The sequence below is a fragment of the Melospiza georgiana genome, chromosome 4 (assembly GCF_028018845.1).
Source record: "Melospiza georgiana isolate bMelGeo1 chromosome 4, bMelGeo1.pri, whole genome shotgun sequence".
Lineage (NCBI taxonomy): Eukaryota > Metazoa > Chordata > Aves > Passeriformes > Passerellidae > Melospiza > Melospiza georgiana.
The window spans coordinates 51,511,075-51,526,852 of record NC_080433.1 but is presented as its reverse complement, the minus strand read 5'-3'; the positions used below and the strand labels follow the sequence as shown (position 1 = coordinate 51,526,852).

General features: G+C 39.0%; 1 protein-coding gene across 2 annotated transcripts in view; it reads right to left on the bottom strand.

Moving 5' to 3' along the window:
* NELL2 (neural EGFL like 2) overlaps nucleotides 1-15,778 on the bottom strand; it is a 134,988-nt gene that overhangs the window by 96,060 nt on the left and 23,150 nt on the right. For both annotated transcript variants that reach the window (XM_058021901.1, XM_058021902.1), the window contains exons 4-9: nucleotides 8,407-8,580; nucleotides 8,202-8,298; nucleotides 6,403-6,475; nucleotides 6,155-6,237; nucleotides 5,040-5,168; nucleotides 3,706-3,808 (exon numbers count right to left, since the gene is read on the bottom strand). In XM_058021901.1, coding sequence (XP_057877884.1) covers nucleotides 3,706-3,808; nucleotides 5,040-5,168; nucleotides 6,155-6,237; nucleotides 6,403-6,475; nucleotides 8,202-8,298; nucleotides 8,407-8,580 — 659 coding nt within the window. The remainder of the gene's footprint in view (nucleotides 1-3,705; nucleotides 3,809-5,039; nucleotides 5,169-6,154; nucleotides 6,238-6,402; nucleotides 6,476-8,201; nucleotides 8,299-8,406; nucleotides 8,581-15,778) is intronic.

The following is a 15,778-nucleotide window of genomic DNA, read 5'->3' as shown; positions in this document are numbered from 1 at the left end:
TCTTCGAGCCCATTAAGCTAATAGAAAACACAGTGATAATTTGCATTCATTGCCATTCCCCACGCTACCAGCATCGACCTTCACACAAGACAAAACAGTACAAGTTGTCTGAATGGCCTGAAACAAAGGTATGGAGTTAAGAGAGAAGGTCAGGGTTTGGGTTTTTGTTTGCTTTGTGGCTTTTTTCCTTTGGCTGACAAAAAGAACTGAAGTCAAAGTAATATTTTTTAAAAACAATCTAAACCATTCCTTACTAAGTGTTCTTCCCTGAACTAAACATTTAAGAAAAACATGAACAGACAATTGTGCTGAAATTTCCAAAGCATTGAAAATGTCATTGAACAAGACGAAACAAAGCTTCGCTGTCCAAAATGTAAATGCTGGACTGGGCTGAAATGTAATTCCTAGGATTTGGCAGCAGGGGAAAGTCTCTTAGCATAACAGTTTAATGCCAGAATCAAGCTTAAAAATCCAGCACTTTCCATTCCTATCCTAGACACCTGATATGCATCACAGTAACTGGCGTAAGATTAGTCTCACAACTTCAGCTGTCTAAAAGTTCAGTATCTGATCTAATCACCTGGGCTCTGTATACAAAGCCATGGAAGGAGCTGTCCACTTCCAGAAGGCAACAAATCCCATCCCTTCCAGCCCCTCCCAGCACCAAGTGCATCCTGGAGGTGCCAGTCCCTGCAGCTCATTATCAAGAGAGCCAAACTGGTGATGTCCACAACTAGTAAGTGAAACACATCAGGTAAATGAAACAGCAAATGACAGCAGCCTTGAAAATGCTTGGTTATGGTGTGTAACTCTCCCTGCAGTCTGAGTGTTAGCACACACCATGGCATCATGTCACCCTGCGCCAGCCAAGATGCTCTGAAGCAGTGCCAGGCACAAGCTGGGGGCACAGCCCTGATCAGAGGCCATTCCCAGCCAACCATCTGGAAGCAGATAACCTGCTGGGGGTGGGAAAGGGGAAGAGACTTCAGCCATGGGAGCCAAAAGTGCCACAGGACTCTGCTTGCCCTATTTCATTTACTAGTATAAGTGAAGCCACTTCAGATTGTATTCCCAAATTCTACATGCCTAAAGCCATGCAGAGTGACTCCATCCTCCATCACTATGGGAGAGAAAAAAAACAATGAAAAAACCCTAACAAAAAAAAAACAAAAAAAAAAAAAATCCCAGAGAGCCTGCTTGCTGGTCACTGAAAGAGCCAGAAGTGCTGTACTCTTAACTCTTCTCTTCCAGCTGTCATTAAATCCAACATCACTCTTTTGATTTTTGTGGCTTTGTTTTAACACCAGCAGAAGAAAAGAAGAGGTGTGGAGGGAAGCACTCAGCCCTGGGGGAGTGAGACACAGCCAATGGTTCCAGCAGCTGTCACTGCCTGGGCACTTCAACTCAAACTACAGCCTGGCAGAAACAGCCCATCATCTGGTATGAGATAACAAATACCAGGAAGGAAGCATCAATATTTCATGTTCTGTCTTGAAACAAATACTAAATCCAGCTAAAGAACTGTCTATCAAGCTTCATTTTTTCTCAGCACTTATGAATGCTTATCCAAAACCAAGGATATGGCTCCATGAGCAACACTCCCTAACTAGGGGTAACCCCCTAAGCTGTTTTCCCAATTATAAGCCATCTGTGTTCACTCTATATTATCCAGTCAGAAGCTACATCTCTTCCGGTTGTTCTGAGCACTGCAAACAATTAAGTTATTCTCAGAACCTGTCCAAATGGAGCCACTCAGTTTGAACCCCTCCAGCAAGAACCAAGTTCAACAAGCACACTGACCTCAATCAGCCCAGACCCTGACCCAAAGAACACAAGACAGAATACAGCTGGCATATGTGTATGAACTCAGAGACAACTTAGCATTTCCACCAAACTGGCCTGGAGAATATGTGACAGTCATGCAGCCTCCATCGCCTCTAACTCCTACTCTTTCACTGGAGTTTAACTACCCTGTCAATGAAACTCCAATTTACATTCTCTGTCCTTTGGTTCCAGGAATCCAGCCACTGTAAAAATTGTGTGATTTTTCTTTTTTTTCAAAAGTCACTTTAAATAATCTAGATGAAATTAGGAAAAAAATTTCAAAAGCAATTTTTATATATGTCTTCTGATGTAATTATTTTTCTGGTGGTTTGTCAAGAAAGTGGTATGTTTTTATGATAGCTATAAATTGAATTATGTACGGGCATCAAATTAGCAACACTCAAAGCTAAGACACTTTGATAATATTAAGAATATCAAACAGGAAATTTCAGAGTAAACATCAGCGTGCTGTACCAGAACTGCATCTTAATTCAAAGAAGTACCAATGCTCTCTGACAAGGTCAGTGTCCATATGCTCATTCACATTTCTTGACTTTTGTCAACTCCCAATAAAATCAACTTTGGAAGAAGTTGCATGATGTGAGTGCTTCCCCACTAACACCTGGACAGAATTCCCAACTCAATTTACAGGCATTACATTACAAAAACATACTTCAGAGGATCAGGTTTTCAAATTCTGCCAACATGGTCAGAGATTCAGATAGCCTCAACAAGAGGCTTGAATGCCACACATATCACATTCCTGAATTACCAATTACCCTGAGTTATCTAATATGCATGGAAATTCTGTGTAGCTGTTAAAAAAAGTATCTGAATTCTTATTTCCTCTTAATTAGAATTAATCTACTTGAGTAAGTTAATAAGGTTTCATAAAAAGGGATGGTTTGTGTAACTTCTAACACAATTAAATATTAATAAACTCCTGTGGGAGCTAGATCAATGGAGTACAAAACGTCTTCCTGAGTTTTATCTTAAAACATGTCATTTTAACCAGTTATGTATTTCTCTACACTCTGTAAGAAGTTTTATACAGCAGTAGAACAGTGATGAAACAACACAGAAAAATCTCAACATTTACAGAATAAAGAAGTGCATGCATCTCACGCTCAATTTTAAGAATATATTCCACCAGTCTGAAATAACTAGCCATCATATATGGAATACACATACATAATCAATCTGAAATACTATTTATAGTCCATCTAGATAGAGAGTAACCTGAAATTCCCCTTCTCTGATCCTACTTGCAACAAAACCAGAATACCCATAAAACCTAAAGTTAATCATGTATCCAATCCTAAAAGACAAAATAAATCACCTTTTTCCATTTTTCCTTTAATTATTTTATGACCTTTTGTGAAATAACACTTCTAGGTGTCTGGGTTTTGCTGGTTTCTTCTTTTCTCTTAACTAAGGAAGAAGAATCATAAATCTGAACCTCCATTTCTAAGCTTAATAACATAAGGTTGGTAGTACACTCTTCATGTGATAAAGGTGTTGGAGACCCTGGTCAAACATCAGGCAATTTCTCTTGAATTTGCAGCAGTTTGGTCTAAAACATAGATAATGGAAGTCTGCAGAAAGCTTTGTAACAAATTTTTTCTTCTTTTTAAATTTTGAAAATGACTATGTGTGCTAAATAAAACCAACATAACTAAACTGAAACAAAATATCCCACATGAAATATTGAAACCTTCTGGTTATCAGTTCACCACAACACTTCAGAGAAATCGAAGTTCCCTGACTCCTCAACCCAACTATTTTAATGACCAGTTCTTTCACTGACATACTTACAGAAAGGCTCCTATTATTTAAGATTTCAAAGCATTCATTAGCAAGAGGCACAACAGTGAAACTTACACTGACATTCCTTGCAGCACTTGCCATCCACGTAGGCCAGGGCAGAGTTGAGAGGACAGTCAGCGAGGGGGCAAACCAGAGCCTCGCACTGCACCGTGCCGTTCTAGGAGAACAAAAGGTGCTTAACTGGGGTTTTATTTAGCAGGAGCAGAGATGTTCTCAAACACAGGAACTTGAAAATCTATTTTTAAATACAATTAAATTTCTAACAATGTCCAAAAAAAGATAGTTTAATGTGGGTCTTTTAATAACTGCAAGAACAGAAACCATACCTTCAGAATGTCACACATACAATCTTTTAACATGAATGATGTGCGCTTTGAGATGATAATGAACAATTTTTTTTTTAGAGGCAAACCTATTTGGAGGCAAAACATTCTGCCAATCAGGAAAAAAACTGACAGATTACTGTGAAATGACAACTGCACAGAACAATACTCTGCCTTCTGATTTTATGTTGGAGAGAATATATGTCTAAAAGGTAGCAATATTATAGCTGTGAGAAAAATCCAAGACAAAAATATGCAATGAATTTAACTCTAAATTGAAAGAATTTTAAACATTCATCAGCCAGATTTGATGCTATAAAATACTAAAAGCAAAATGAAAACCCATCCAGAAATATAAAGGTAAAAAAAATATTAAGCTTAAGGAGACCCATTTAGCCAATTATAGATAGCAGTAAATCAATCTAAGGTGCAGTACAGACAACAACAACCTTTTCACTGCCTTCTAATGGCCTTTGGATTAAGGATTTAATGAGTTCAAATGGAATGAAAGAGTTTTATATGAATGGACAGCAATACAGACACCCTAGCTTAGTACCTGGAAGGATACTTGCAATCACATATGGAGTTGTGATACCTTTGGGGATCTTCCATCCACCAAATCTTTTTCACTGGTAATATAACAAAGCTTGCATATGACCCTGACATTTTACTTTTTATTACTTATTGAGATGTAACCAAAGGCAACCAAAGGAAATCGGGCACAAGGGATCTATTAAATCATTTGCTAAGAAAAGGCTGTGTTTTAGAGACAAAAACAAGGAATTAACATTCCAGAGAAACTGTTTGCAACTCAGGGCAATGGAATAACATGAAATCTAAGTATATTCCCTAGCACCTGCGTATGGTGACATGAAATAGAGGAGCTACACGTGCTAGTAGTGCAGAAAATATAGGAAAACATATTTATTAATACTATTCCTTAGATTTGGAACAGATTTTTAACTTCTTTGTTGTTAGTACCTAGAATACATCTGGAAGTTCTCAATAAACCTATTCAGAGGAAACACTGGAGTTCCTGACTCACCACTCAAACCATAGCCATACCATGCAAGTGCAGTTCTTACAGCCATCCGTCCAGGATTCAAACTCTCTGTAGGTTGTGCCTTTCATTGTGCAGGTTCTCTCACAGTAGCACTGATCCAACTTGTTCATCCTCTGCTCAGCTTGAGACAACTGTATTTACAGTTCACAAAAGTGTTTTTGAATTTTTAAGTGGCCTCCACATTAGTAAAAACACAATTCAAACTGTCCCCAGTACACAGATGAGAGAATACATTTAGGAAAACACAATCAGAGACAATAAAACAATTTAATCATGTTGTATTGTTAAATAAAACATGATTAAACCGCAGCCATTCAGAGACAGAAATTGAGAAGTGAGACACAGTGCATTTCATCTTTCTTATCACCCTGACATCAGGGACATCATAAAACAAAATGGGCAGGTCAAGATGGGTACAGCTCCTCATTTCTCATCTTTGTATGGGCACACTGATCAAGAATCTTGCTCCACATAAAGTACTCGCAGACAGAGGGGCCAAATAAGCTCAGAACCATTAACAATTTTTTCTGCTCTTCAGCCAAGGCATTTCTAACATTAGTGTATCAAAACAGCTAGGTAACAGCATTCCAGCAGATATCTAAAGAACTGACATTTAAAAGCACAGCAGTCTATTTTCACGTGAACACATGAATGTTTTTGGTGTAATATTCTACAGGAAAGAAAGAAGAAAGTCCTGGCTTGGTTCCTGATTCTTAGTTCCTTGTCCTGCATATATTTTGTCTGAACGCACCTTTGGCAGCTCAGCTTACTTTGGTAAATCTTGCTGTAATAAACATAGTTACCTATTTCGTTCTAGGTTTATTGATTTATTAGCCTTATAGGTAGAGTTTGGATATCTGTGAGCCCTTTCCTTGCTCAGGGATTTGGATGCTCTTTACTATTAAAATTCATGATTCTATAAAAATATTAAAACACAAGAAAACTCTCTGAACTGAGAATCTGTATGTATAAATTAGGCAGAGATATATAAAGATGCAAACATAGCATGCAGGGATGTTCTGCACACAGCCATACAAGCATGAATAATCTAAAAATACAGCAAATAAAGACTGGCAATCCCAATTTCTTCTATGAATAGAGTCCTAGTAAACATTACCTTAGCTGATGTTTTTGCTAAAATGTCTTGCAGTTCCATAATTTTCTGCACAAGTCCATGGAAGTCATTACAAGTTGGGCATGCTGGAATAATACAATACATGTTAATAAATTAATTCACAATAGGATCAATCATGCCAAAGTTGACAAACAACACAATTAAATCCAAGGTTTTAAGAAAGCTTGTAGGACAGAAAGAAGGTAAAAAGCACACCTTTCATTTTATGATATAAGAATTAATAGACTTACTGCGATTAAGATCTGGGCACTGAGAAATAAATCCTTGAGGCATGACAAGTAATTGCACATCTTGCATTATGCCCTATGTGTTAGTGGAGAGAAAACAAAAGGATACATTCTTTTTACCTGTCAAAATTATGTTTTTTCATTCACCATGTAAAACATTAAAGCCCACAAAGAAAAACTACCTGATTTAAAAAAAATACTTATGAATAAATAGCCTTCATGTCTGGACCCAATTCAGTGTTGGAAGAATAAGTAGAAATAAAAATAGATAGATGTACAAGCATACTGAATAATTTTTAGAGACATAAGATTAAATGTCAAGATATAATTATGTGGCAAGAGTTTGGTGGGTTTGAATTCATTGTTATTTTTAGTTAGTCACTGCAGAAAAGCTTGCAAATGACCTTTAAAAAGTAATTTGAAAACAGCTGCAGTTTCAGCTACTTAGAAATACTCTTTTAAATAAAATGCAAATTTTTTACAAGCTATAAGTCTGAAATAGATTTGAAGACTGAAGAAACTAGAGTCAAGAAAAATATATTAATGCAAACCCTTCATGAGTTTGTGCTGGTCTTGGCTGGAGTAGAGTTAATTTTCTTCACAGAAAAGTAGCTGGCATGAAGTTGTGTTTTGGATTTGTGCTGGAAACATCGCTGGGATGTTACAGAAATTACACAACAGCAAGGCCTTTTCTGCTTCTCCTACCACCCCACCAGTGAGGAGGCTGGGGATGCACAAGGAGCTGGGAGAGACGGCCAGGACAGCTGCCCCAGCTGACCAAAGAAGGGGTCATATCTGAGACCACAGGGTAGTAGGCACAGCATTTAAAGCTGGGACAAGAAGGAAGCAGGGAACGTTTGGAGTGGTGGCACTTGCCTTCCCAAGTAACCATTACAGAGCCCTGCTTTCCTGGGGATGACTGAACACTTGCTTGCCCATGGAAAGTGGTGAATGAATTCCTTGTTTTGCTTTGCTTTACCTATCAAACTCTGTCTCAAACCACAAATTTTTTAGCTTTTACCCTTCCAATTCCCTTCCCCATCCCACCAGGGAGGAAAAAGGGAGCAAGTGGCTAGGTGGTGCCAGCTGGGGTTAGACCACAACAAATTCTGATGGGGATCCTTCCACAAAGCTTGCAAAATGCTGAGAAACTACATGTCTGTTACACAGCTGCAGAGCTGCATGTTGTTAAGAGCTCAGGGAGATTTCAGCATGAAATTCAACTACGATGTCTGGAAAAGGATGATTTCACCCAGAAGAATAGATCCCATGCTTGCTGGCAGATTTTACATGCTTAGTTAAGATACAATTAGCAGCCAGTACGCTGCCCTCCAATAGCAAAGGCCAAAGAGCAATTTCAAAGCAATCCAAGAGCTGTGTTATGATTACAGAAGCACAAACTGATTGAGCACAAACCAATGACCTCCTGAGGTCATCTGCTCCAACTTCCCTGCTCAAGAAGGATCAGCTACAGCAGATTGCCTAGGACTGTGTCCAAACAGTTCTGACTATCTCCATAGTCGTCTTTCTTTGACAAGCCTCATAGTAGAATTGTTTTCTGATGTGGAGAATTTCAAGTGTTTCAGGTTTTGCCCATTGCTTCTTGGCCTGTTAGTGGGCCCTAGTGAGAAGTCTGGATTCCTTATCTTCATTTCCCTCACATTTATCCACACTGATGAGATCCTCCTGAGCCTTCTCTTCTCCAGGCTGAACAATTCCAAATCTCTCAGCCACTCATCATATGAAAGATGATTCAATTCCTTTAATAATTTATTTCACTCTATCTATCAGGGAGTGCATACCTTAAAATAACCATGTGCAGTATTCCTCTGTCCCAGCCAAAAGGTTGTACCCAAAGGTAAGTCCATGAAAGGCTTCTCCACAACTCTTTCATAAATTCTGAAAAGGAACAGGAAAATACAATCCCAGGTTGTTATCATTTAATTTACTCAGAGCTCAAATATTCCAAATGTGACAACTTCTTATAAAACAGCACTCTTTACTTACTTATTGCAGTCCACATGTAATATCAAGTGAGAGGCACTGATTGCTAAGGAAAGTCTGTGCCATTTATCATCTGCCAAAATGTATGGGAACACTTCTGTGTGGGAGCGATGACTGCCTGAACGATAATGCAACCTGATTTCATTTCGATGACCGCTGCTTTCCAGCTCCAGGTACCTGTACCACAAATGCATCATCATGTCATGAACCATTCTTTTCAGCACAGCAACATTTTACATAAGACATCTTCTCATCATCATGCAAGAACTATTTAAATAAAGGAAGAAAAACATGCAGACACAAAGGCAAAAAAGTAGACCCTTTTCAGATTTCCACTGCATCTCACTTCTCAGTGACAAATAATAGCAGGTTCAAACTTTCATGTAACTACACAAGATTCCAAACCAAATATGTTTTCCTCCAACAAAACAATTTTCCATAACATGATCTGAATTACACTATTATAAATAATTGCCTTATACAATGAAAGCACAATAGCAATACTCTGAAGATCTGAATGCACAAAAGACAACTCCAAGTTTTGCAGTAGCCTCATCATTAGTAATTACCAAGGGAAGTAAAGACTGAGACTGAACACTGCTTTGTTGGCTTTTATATGAACTGTTACACCTTCTTTCATTTTCTGTAATAAAATTTCTCCAAATATATATAAAATCAAGAAATGCTAACTCCTCAGAACAATTTATATATGTGTATTTATTTGCTTTGTTAAATTACTATGTGTATTTGCAGGGTGGGTGTACACACACATATATACACATCTATATATGTATACACATATATATGTAAATATGGATATATGTTTAGCAAAAAGCCAACAGTGCAGCTGTGCTAAGTGCATCTGGCAGATTGTAAATACAAGCTTTGATGGTGAAATTCCAGCTGTTCAATTTAAAAAGCACTCCACAACCAAACTCAGTTCTTAGACAGGCTGTCTCACATGTCGGACATCTTATGGGATAAAGCCTGACTAATCATTTGTCTTTTTAAAGTACTAAGTTTCTCATTTTAAAATTCCCCAAGAAAATTATTTTTACACAGGAAAGAGAAACAGAAATAGAGATTTTCTAACAATCATTTGCAACCTAAATTTGAAGAGCAAGGAGAATAACGGATGGGGTAAGATACACAACAACTGGGAGAATGGACAATTCATGTTTGTCTATTTTTGTGGCTACATCTGCAGTCAGACATGGCAGTGGCTTGTAAGCTGAGTGCACGTCATGGGTGATGCCATTTACTTTAACAGACTACCAATATTAAGGAATAGAAAAGACAATGATTGTCGTTTTGAAGAGTAAAAATGAGACCAAATCAAAACTAAAAACTGAGACCAAATCAAAACTATCCTGTACAATCAACATCCCTAGGAGAAGGCTGGGCTTACTGCACATCCTTGCTTCCTTCAGGCTGTTCCACAGTGGAACACACCTACCAACAGCACAAAAACAACTAGTTTTTTTGCAAAACCAGCAAAGGACAATTTCTTCTTTCTCCCCAGTATTAAGAAAGCAGTTAACTAGAGTCAGATATAAATTTTATAATCAATTTACCTCCTCATCGCCCAAAAATAATTTTTGCATTGGCAAGAAGTGGAAACTAATTGAAGGCCTGGCTGGAAAAATTGCACAACAGTGGCAGGACATCAGTCAACTTAATCACCCCCTTCATAACTCAAGCTTCAAGGATAAAAATAAGGTTACTCTCAACCCGAAAGAGAGGAGAACATTAGAGAACTTGACTCCTCCAGCAACTTTTAAGTGTCTCCACCCAGCTGCCAAAAATAAATGGAAAACAAAAGGCATGGATATGTTGAAGCATTACCTGCTGGTAGAACTAAGAGCTCTCCTTCATTCCAAGTCAATAGCAGAACCAATGGCAGCACACAAAGTTGCAGGCAGGGAAGAAACTACACTACTAGACATAAAATCACCAGAGAAGGTAGAAAACAAACACTTGTGTTGCCCTTATGCATGTAAGATAATGAAACCTCTGCAGGTGAACCATGGATTTTCCAATAAAAAGAAGACATTGCTGTATAAATCTCATGAATTAAGAACTGCTGAGAGAGGATGCTGACAATTGATAATGCTGTAATAAGCAAGGAAATTTTCCTACACAAAACTGCACAGAAACTGTGGACACTTGTGGTTTTGTTTTAATGATGATTAACACACGGTTTTGATATTCACAGATAATATCTTTTCTTCTTCCATTTGGTAAACTAACAAATATAACTACCTTTGAAATGAGAAAACATGCATCAAAATGAAAAAGAAAATAACAGCCATTAGGAGAATTATTAGGAGAATCTTTAATGGTTTATTAATAATCTGTAGAGGCAGCAGCAAAACACAATTAGGAAAGCAAGTGAAATGACAGCCAAAGCAATACTGCTTTCAGCTTGAACAAATGCCATGATGCTGAAATACAGACGTGAAAGTGAATCATTTCTACTCAATTTTTTTTACAAAATGCTGTGCTTGCTATTCCCCTTTTCTACATTTGTTTAACTGCCTGGACTTACACAGCTCTGTCTCAGCCTCATGAGTTTCAGGAGATAGGACAAGACTCAGCAGTGACAAACATATATGAGTGAAAATGCAGAGTCTGCCCACAGTGAGGCTTCTTGTTCCATCCACGAGGCTGTAACACTCGGTGCATGGTTTCCAAAGGTTTGGAAGAATCTTTCAGAAAATACGCTAAGCATTAACAAACAGACCTGGATCTTAGAAATTCATGTGTGGTGATAAAACCACTCTATAGTTCTCGGTACAGTCCAGATCACTAATCTTTTGAGAGAAAAAGGAGGGTGCTGTCAACTCCTGAAGGACTTGCTCCCAAAAGAAAGACTAACTGCATTGTACTGCAGTCTTCTCCTAGCCAAGAATCTTATTACTGAAAAGCTTCAGGGGAACCTCATCAGCTGAATCACCAGTTCCTTGTCCACATCAGCCTAGCCCAGCCCAGTCATTGCAGTGAGAGCAGCAGCCAAAGATATCCCGTTTTAAACATCACTGATGCTTCTCCCAACAGCTCCAAGGTCTTCTATGCTGCAGAAGGCAAATGACTACTGGCGTAAAAAATAAACCACAATGAGAAACCCAACACAACAGCAGAACCTGCACCTCTCTTTCTAAAATCCGTAATCTCTGTGGTTGTTTAATCAATACCAGCCTACCTAATTTTAAGTCCCCCCAAACAACCACACCTACCTTGGGGTAAACTTGGATTTAACTTCACAGGGAGATGATATGTGCTTATGTTTTGCTATGTTCAACATACAGAGAAGAAAATGCCAACCTGGAAGAAAAGGTTGCTACATCTCTGTAGATCACTCTGTGTGTGCACAATCACTGCAAAGGCAACAGCCAAGGCCACAGCATCAGATCAGCTGCTCTGCCTGGAAACCAGCCAGCCAGTGATCCCTAATGTACTGACTAGGGAGGAGCCTGGCTTTGTAAGAGGAAGACATTTGTTTTGAATGCCCTGGAGGAATCTGAGACAGAAAACAGTGATGTTTGCTCTGCTGCTCAGCACTGATCTATTGTAACTTCTAGGTAAGAGCAGGGACTCAGCAGATCTGCGCACTGTGGAGCTCTATGGACCATCCACAGGGCGTGTGGTCACACCAGCCAGGGCACGACCTGCTCTTTGGGAGGCGGCAGAGTAGCACAAGGGAGACTCTGGAAGTAAAAGTCAGGATGTACAGCAAAAAGTTAGAGATTTAGGGGGTGAAACACCAGCTGGTCTCAGTGCACACAGTAGATGTCTTTGAGAAGAGGGAGGTATGGCCATTCCAGTGTTGGCAATGCCAGGTCTTTGATGGCTCACTTATTCATGTGGCATCCTTTCTCACACAACAAATGCACACACTTACTCCACACAACTAATAATTCTGACTTGCATTTACACCATGTAGACAAGTACTTCAGAAGCTAAAGGCAAAATATCATGTCTGCTGCTTAAGAATTTATAACAGGGAGGTGGGGTTTTTTAAATTTTCCTACTCACATTTATAGGTATAATGCTAAAATATTTCTTCGTGGCTCTTTGGTCTATACTGAAAAAAAGGCAAATAAATAAAATTAAACAGCAATATGTACTTAAGAAAAAAATTTTAAATCCTTATCTCCATTACTATAAAAAAAATCTTTATCTGAAGACTTTTTCTATCAAAGTTGTGCCTTTTTTGTTAAGTTTATTAACATAAAACATTAAAAAAGAAAAAGGAGATCCTACAAAGTAGACCTCATTGCACAATAGCAGCAAGCAATTCTGCTAGAAGTAGATTATGAAGATACAAAAGCAACTCATGCAGCACCACTACCACATTCAGCAATGCATTATTTGTATTTTCTGTGGTATCATGACTGGGTGGTCAGGACCGTGAGTTTTATTCTTCTATGTTTCAGAACACTTAATCTGCAAGTAACACTAAGTGTTATGAAACACTAACTATGAGTTTTTATTGCTTAGCGCATTCCCTAGAACAACATGGCACCAAAATATCCCCAGACAGATTATAATTTTTTCAATCGAAATGATTCTATGGTGTCTTCATTTTACCCATAAGAATCTAGTTCCCATCTCTCACTCACACTACTGCTTGATCTTACTGTTTTTATCCTTTTCCATCTAGAGCTCTACCTAGACAAGAGAAGAGTAGCATTTTTATCAGGGAATTATTAGCTAAAAAATTTCCTTTGCTTTTCTGGAAAAGTTGTAGCCCTTAGTGCAAATGCACAATGGGCAGGAATGCCACCAATTCCATTTCTGACCCATCCTTTTGCTGAATGTAGTTTTAAAGCCAGACTGTCATTTTCTGATTTAGGGCATTTTTGTACAAAAACATTGATCCATTCATTAAAACCAAATCTTTTGACAGACACAAACATTCTCACAGCAAAGCTTGTGGGGTCTAGGATGACATCCTTGCTAAAGTGGGAAAATGAGAGAGAGAGAGAGAGACAGCGCAAATATAAGATTCTCTGGAAAACTTTCTCAAATATCTTTAATGCCATGATTATTACATATATGAAAGCAGAAATCCCAAGTGAAGAGAGCTCAAAAAATAGAAGATGCATAACAACACAGATCATATAAACAGCAGGACAGCAAAACCATTCTCTCAAATTTCTATTATAAAACACTTCAACTCATATCCATCTTGATGATCTCTCACACTTTTTCCCTGAAACTGGTGCACTTTTCCACACTGACTGGTGGGAACAGGTCTGGGCCAGTGCTGCTTCACAGACTGCCCTGACGTCATCTGCAAGGGTACTAACTGCAGGAGACAGAAGCATGCCAAGGAAGATGCTAACAATTATGCAAAATGGACAGCAGCAAGCCAGTGCTCCAGCCTGGGCACTGTTTGGTTTACTAGCAAGCCCTTGACACTGCCAACAAATCTGCATCAGCACTGCATCAAGTGGGGAGAAAAAAAAGGAGAATGGCATTTCTCAGGGCACTTCTCTAAGGTGGAAAAAAAAAAGTTCAAGTTCCTGCTCCAAAGCAGGCAGAGCAGAAATTAACCTTGTGAGGAAAATGCCTTTGAAGCACCCCAGTCAGACACCAACAGATCATTCTGGCATTTACATCTCTCTTGTTTATTTTCTTCCACCACAAAAACAGTCATGCACTTCAGCTTTGTTTCAGCACAGCACTGCTCCCTGCACTTGACAGATCCAGAGAACAGCTGTGGAGAAGAAAGGTGCATTCATGATGTGCTCAGGTGATGGAACCAGCACTGGGACATGCATGGAGGAACACCCTCCTTGTTGGGATGTTCATGGGAGAGAGCAGCCAGGCAAGAGATAACAGCAGGGCAGAGAGGCACCATCCACACACATGCACCTGCACAAGCTACTGCTGCACAGCTTCTCTCCACACAGAAAGAAGCACAAGGCAGCACCTAGGAAAGTGAGATTCAGTACCCTGATATGGATTTGGAAGTTAGGAAACAAACATGTGAGGCTGTTCAAATTCTTTCCAACACTGTGCCACTCAGTTTCTGTGCCTGATTCAAACTAATAAAGCAGGCAGGAAAAAAAAAATGTGTGTCAGTAAGATATTGCTCTTATCAACTCCTTGCAGCCCCTCATCTGATTTCAGTAGGACTGCTGTGGTCTGGAAGCCTTTGAAGTCAAGACCCTGCCTCTCACCTCAGAGACCTCTTTGCTTACCTCCCAAATTCTGAGGTCAACCAAATCAGGGAGGCAAAATCTTGCCTTACCCCCACAACAGTGTTCATAGCTTCTGCTGGGTTTAGTGCTATGATCCAAGAGCCCATGGCCATCACAAGAGCAAGATCCTCCAGCCCATCCAATGCTACTGCTGATGACAAGGCAAGGCTCCCAGCTGGCCTTTCCACAACCCTTATGGGAGCTTAGAAGGAGCCAGAAGCAGGAACTGAGGTCTCACCAAGCTCTTCAAAGCACTCCAAGGAAAGCTGTTCTTGCAAAAGGTGTTGGCTTGGTCTTGGAAAAATCCAACCCCAATATTACAGCACATTGCCCATGCTGTTCCTATTTGGGCCATGGATATGAAATCAAATTTCCAAATTTAAGAAATAATTCTGAAACACTAATTCATGTCTTTGAGCAATTGCTCTCATTCCTCTCATCTCTCCCACTAGCTTCATTTATCAATATATAATATATATTCCATTTTGTTCTCACTAATATATATTCACATTGCCAGGAATACGAATCTTGCCTGCCTGAAGCTTCCTCTTCTACTAAAAATCAACAAGGGAAGAACTTTCTCAACTCAATCACTGTAAAAACAAATGGCATAAACCATGCCTCTCATTCCCTTTTCTTGACAAATTTTCTCCAAGGAGAGCAAGAGGACTGTAAATACAATAAAGAACTTTCTAGTAGATGTATTAGTAAAAGAAAAAGGCAGTTTCAACATAACTGTTTCCATTTCCTACCCCAAAAGAATACATATTTCTCCGTTATTTGTTTGCTCATAGAAAGCCTTATACACAACATAGGAAGAAAAACAAAATCTGTCAAAACTCACATTTCAGCTATTTCAGTGCCAATTTTCAACATCACAGGAAGAAACAAATCCTCTGTCTCTTATTCAAGAAGGCCTGTCACTAATCTCAATTCAATAGGTTCCACATGCATATAAGCATTCTGTAAGATGTTCTCAGACTATGCACCCTGGATTAGCTGGCACTGCAACGATTTACACTGGACAGGCTGGCCTCACTTGATTTAACAAAAGCTATGGAACAGTTAGGTGCATGAACTACAGAAACTTACATCCTACTGCCAATTATTATTATTTTTCTTTGGTCAGAGTATAAACTAAACTGAAACAAAAAAACCCAAATCCA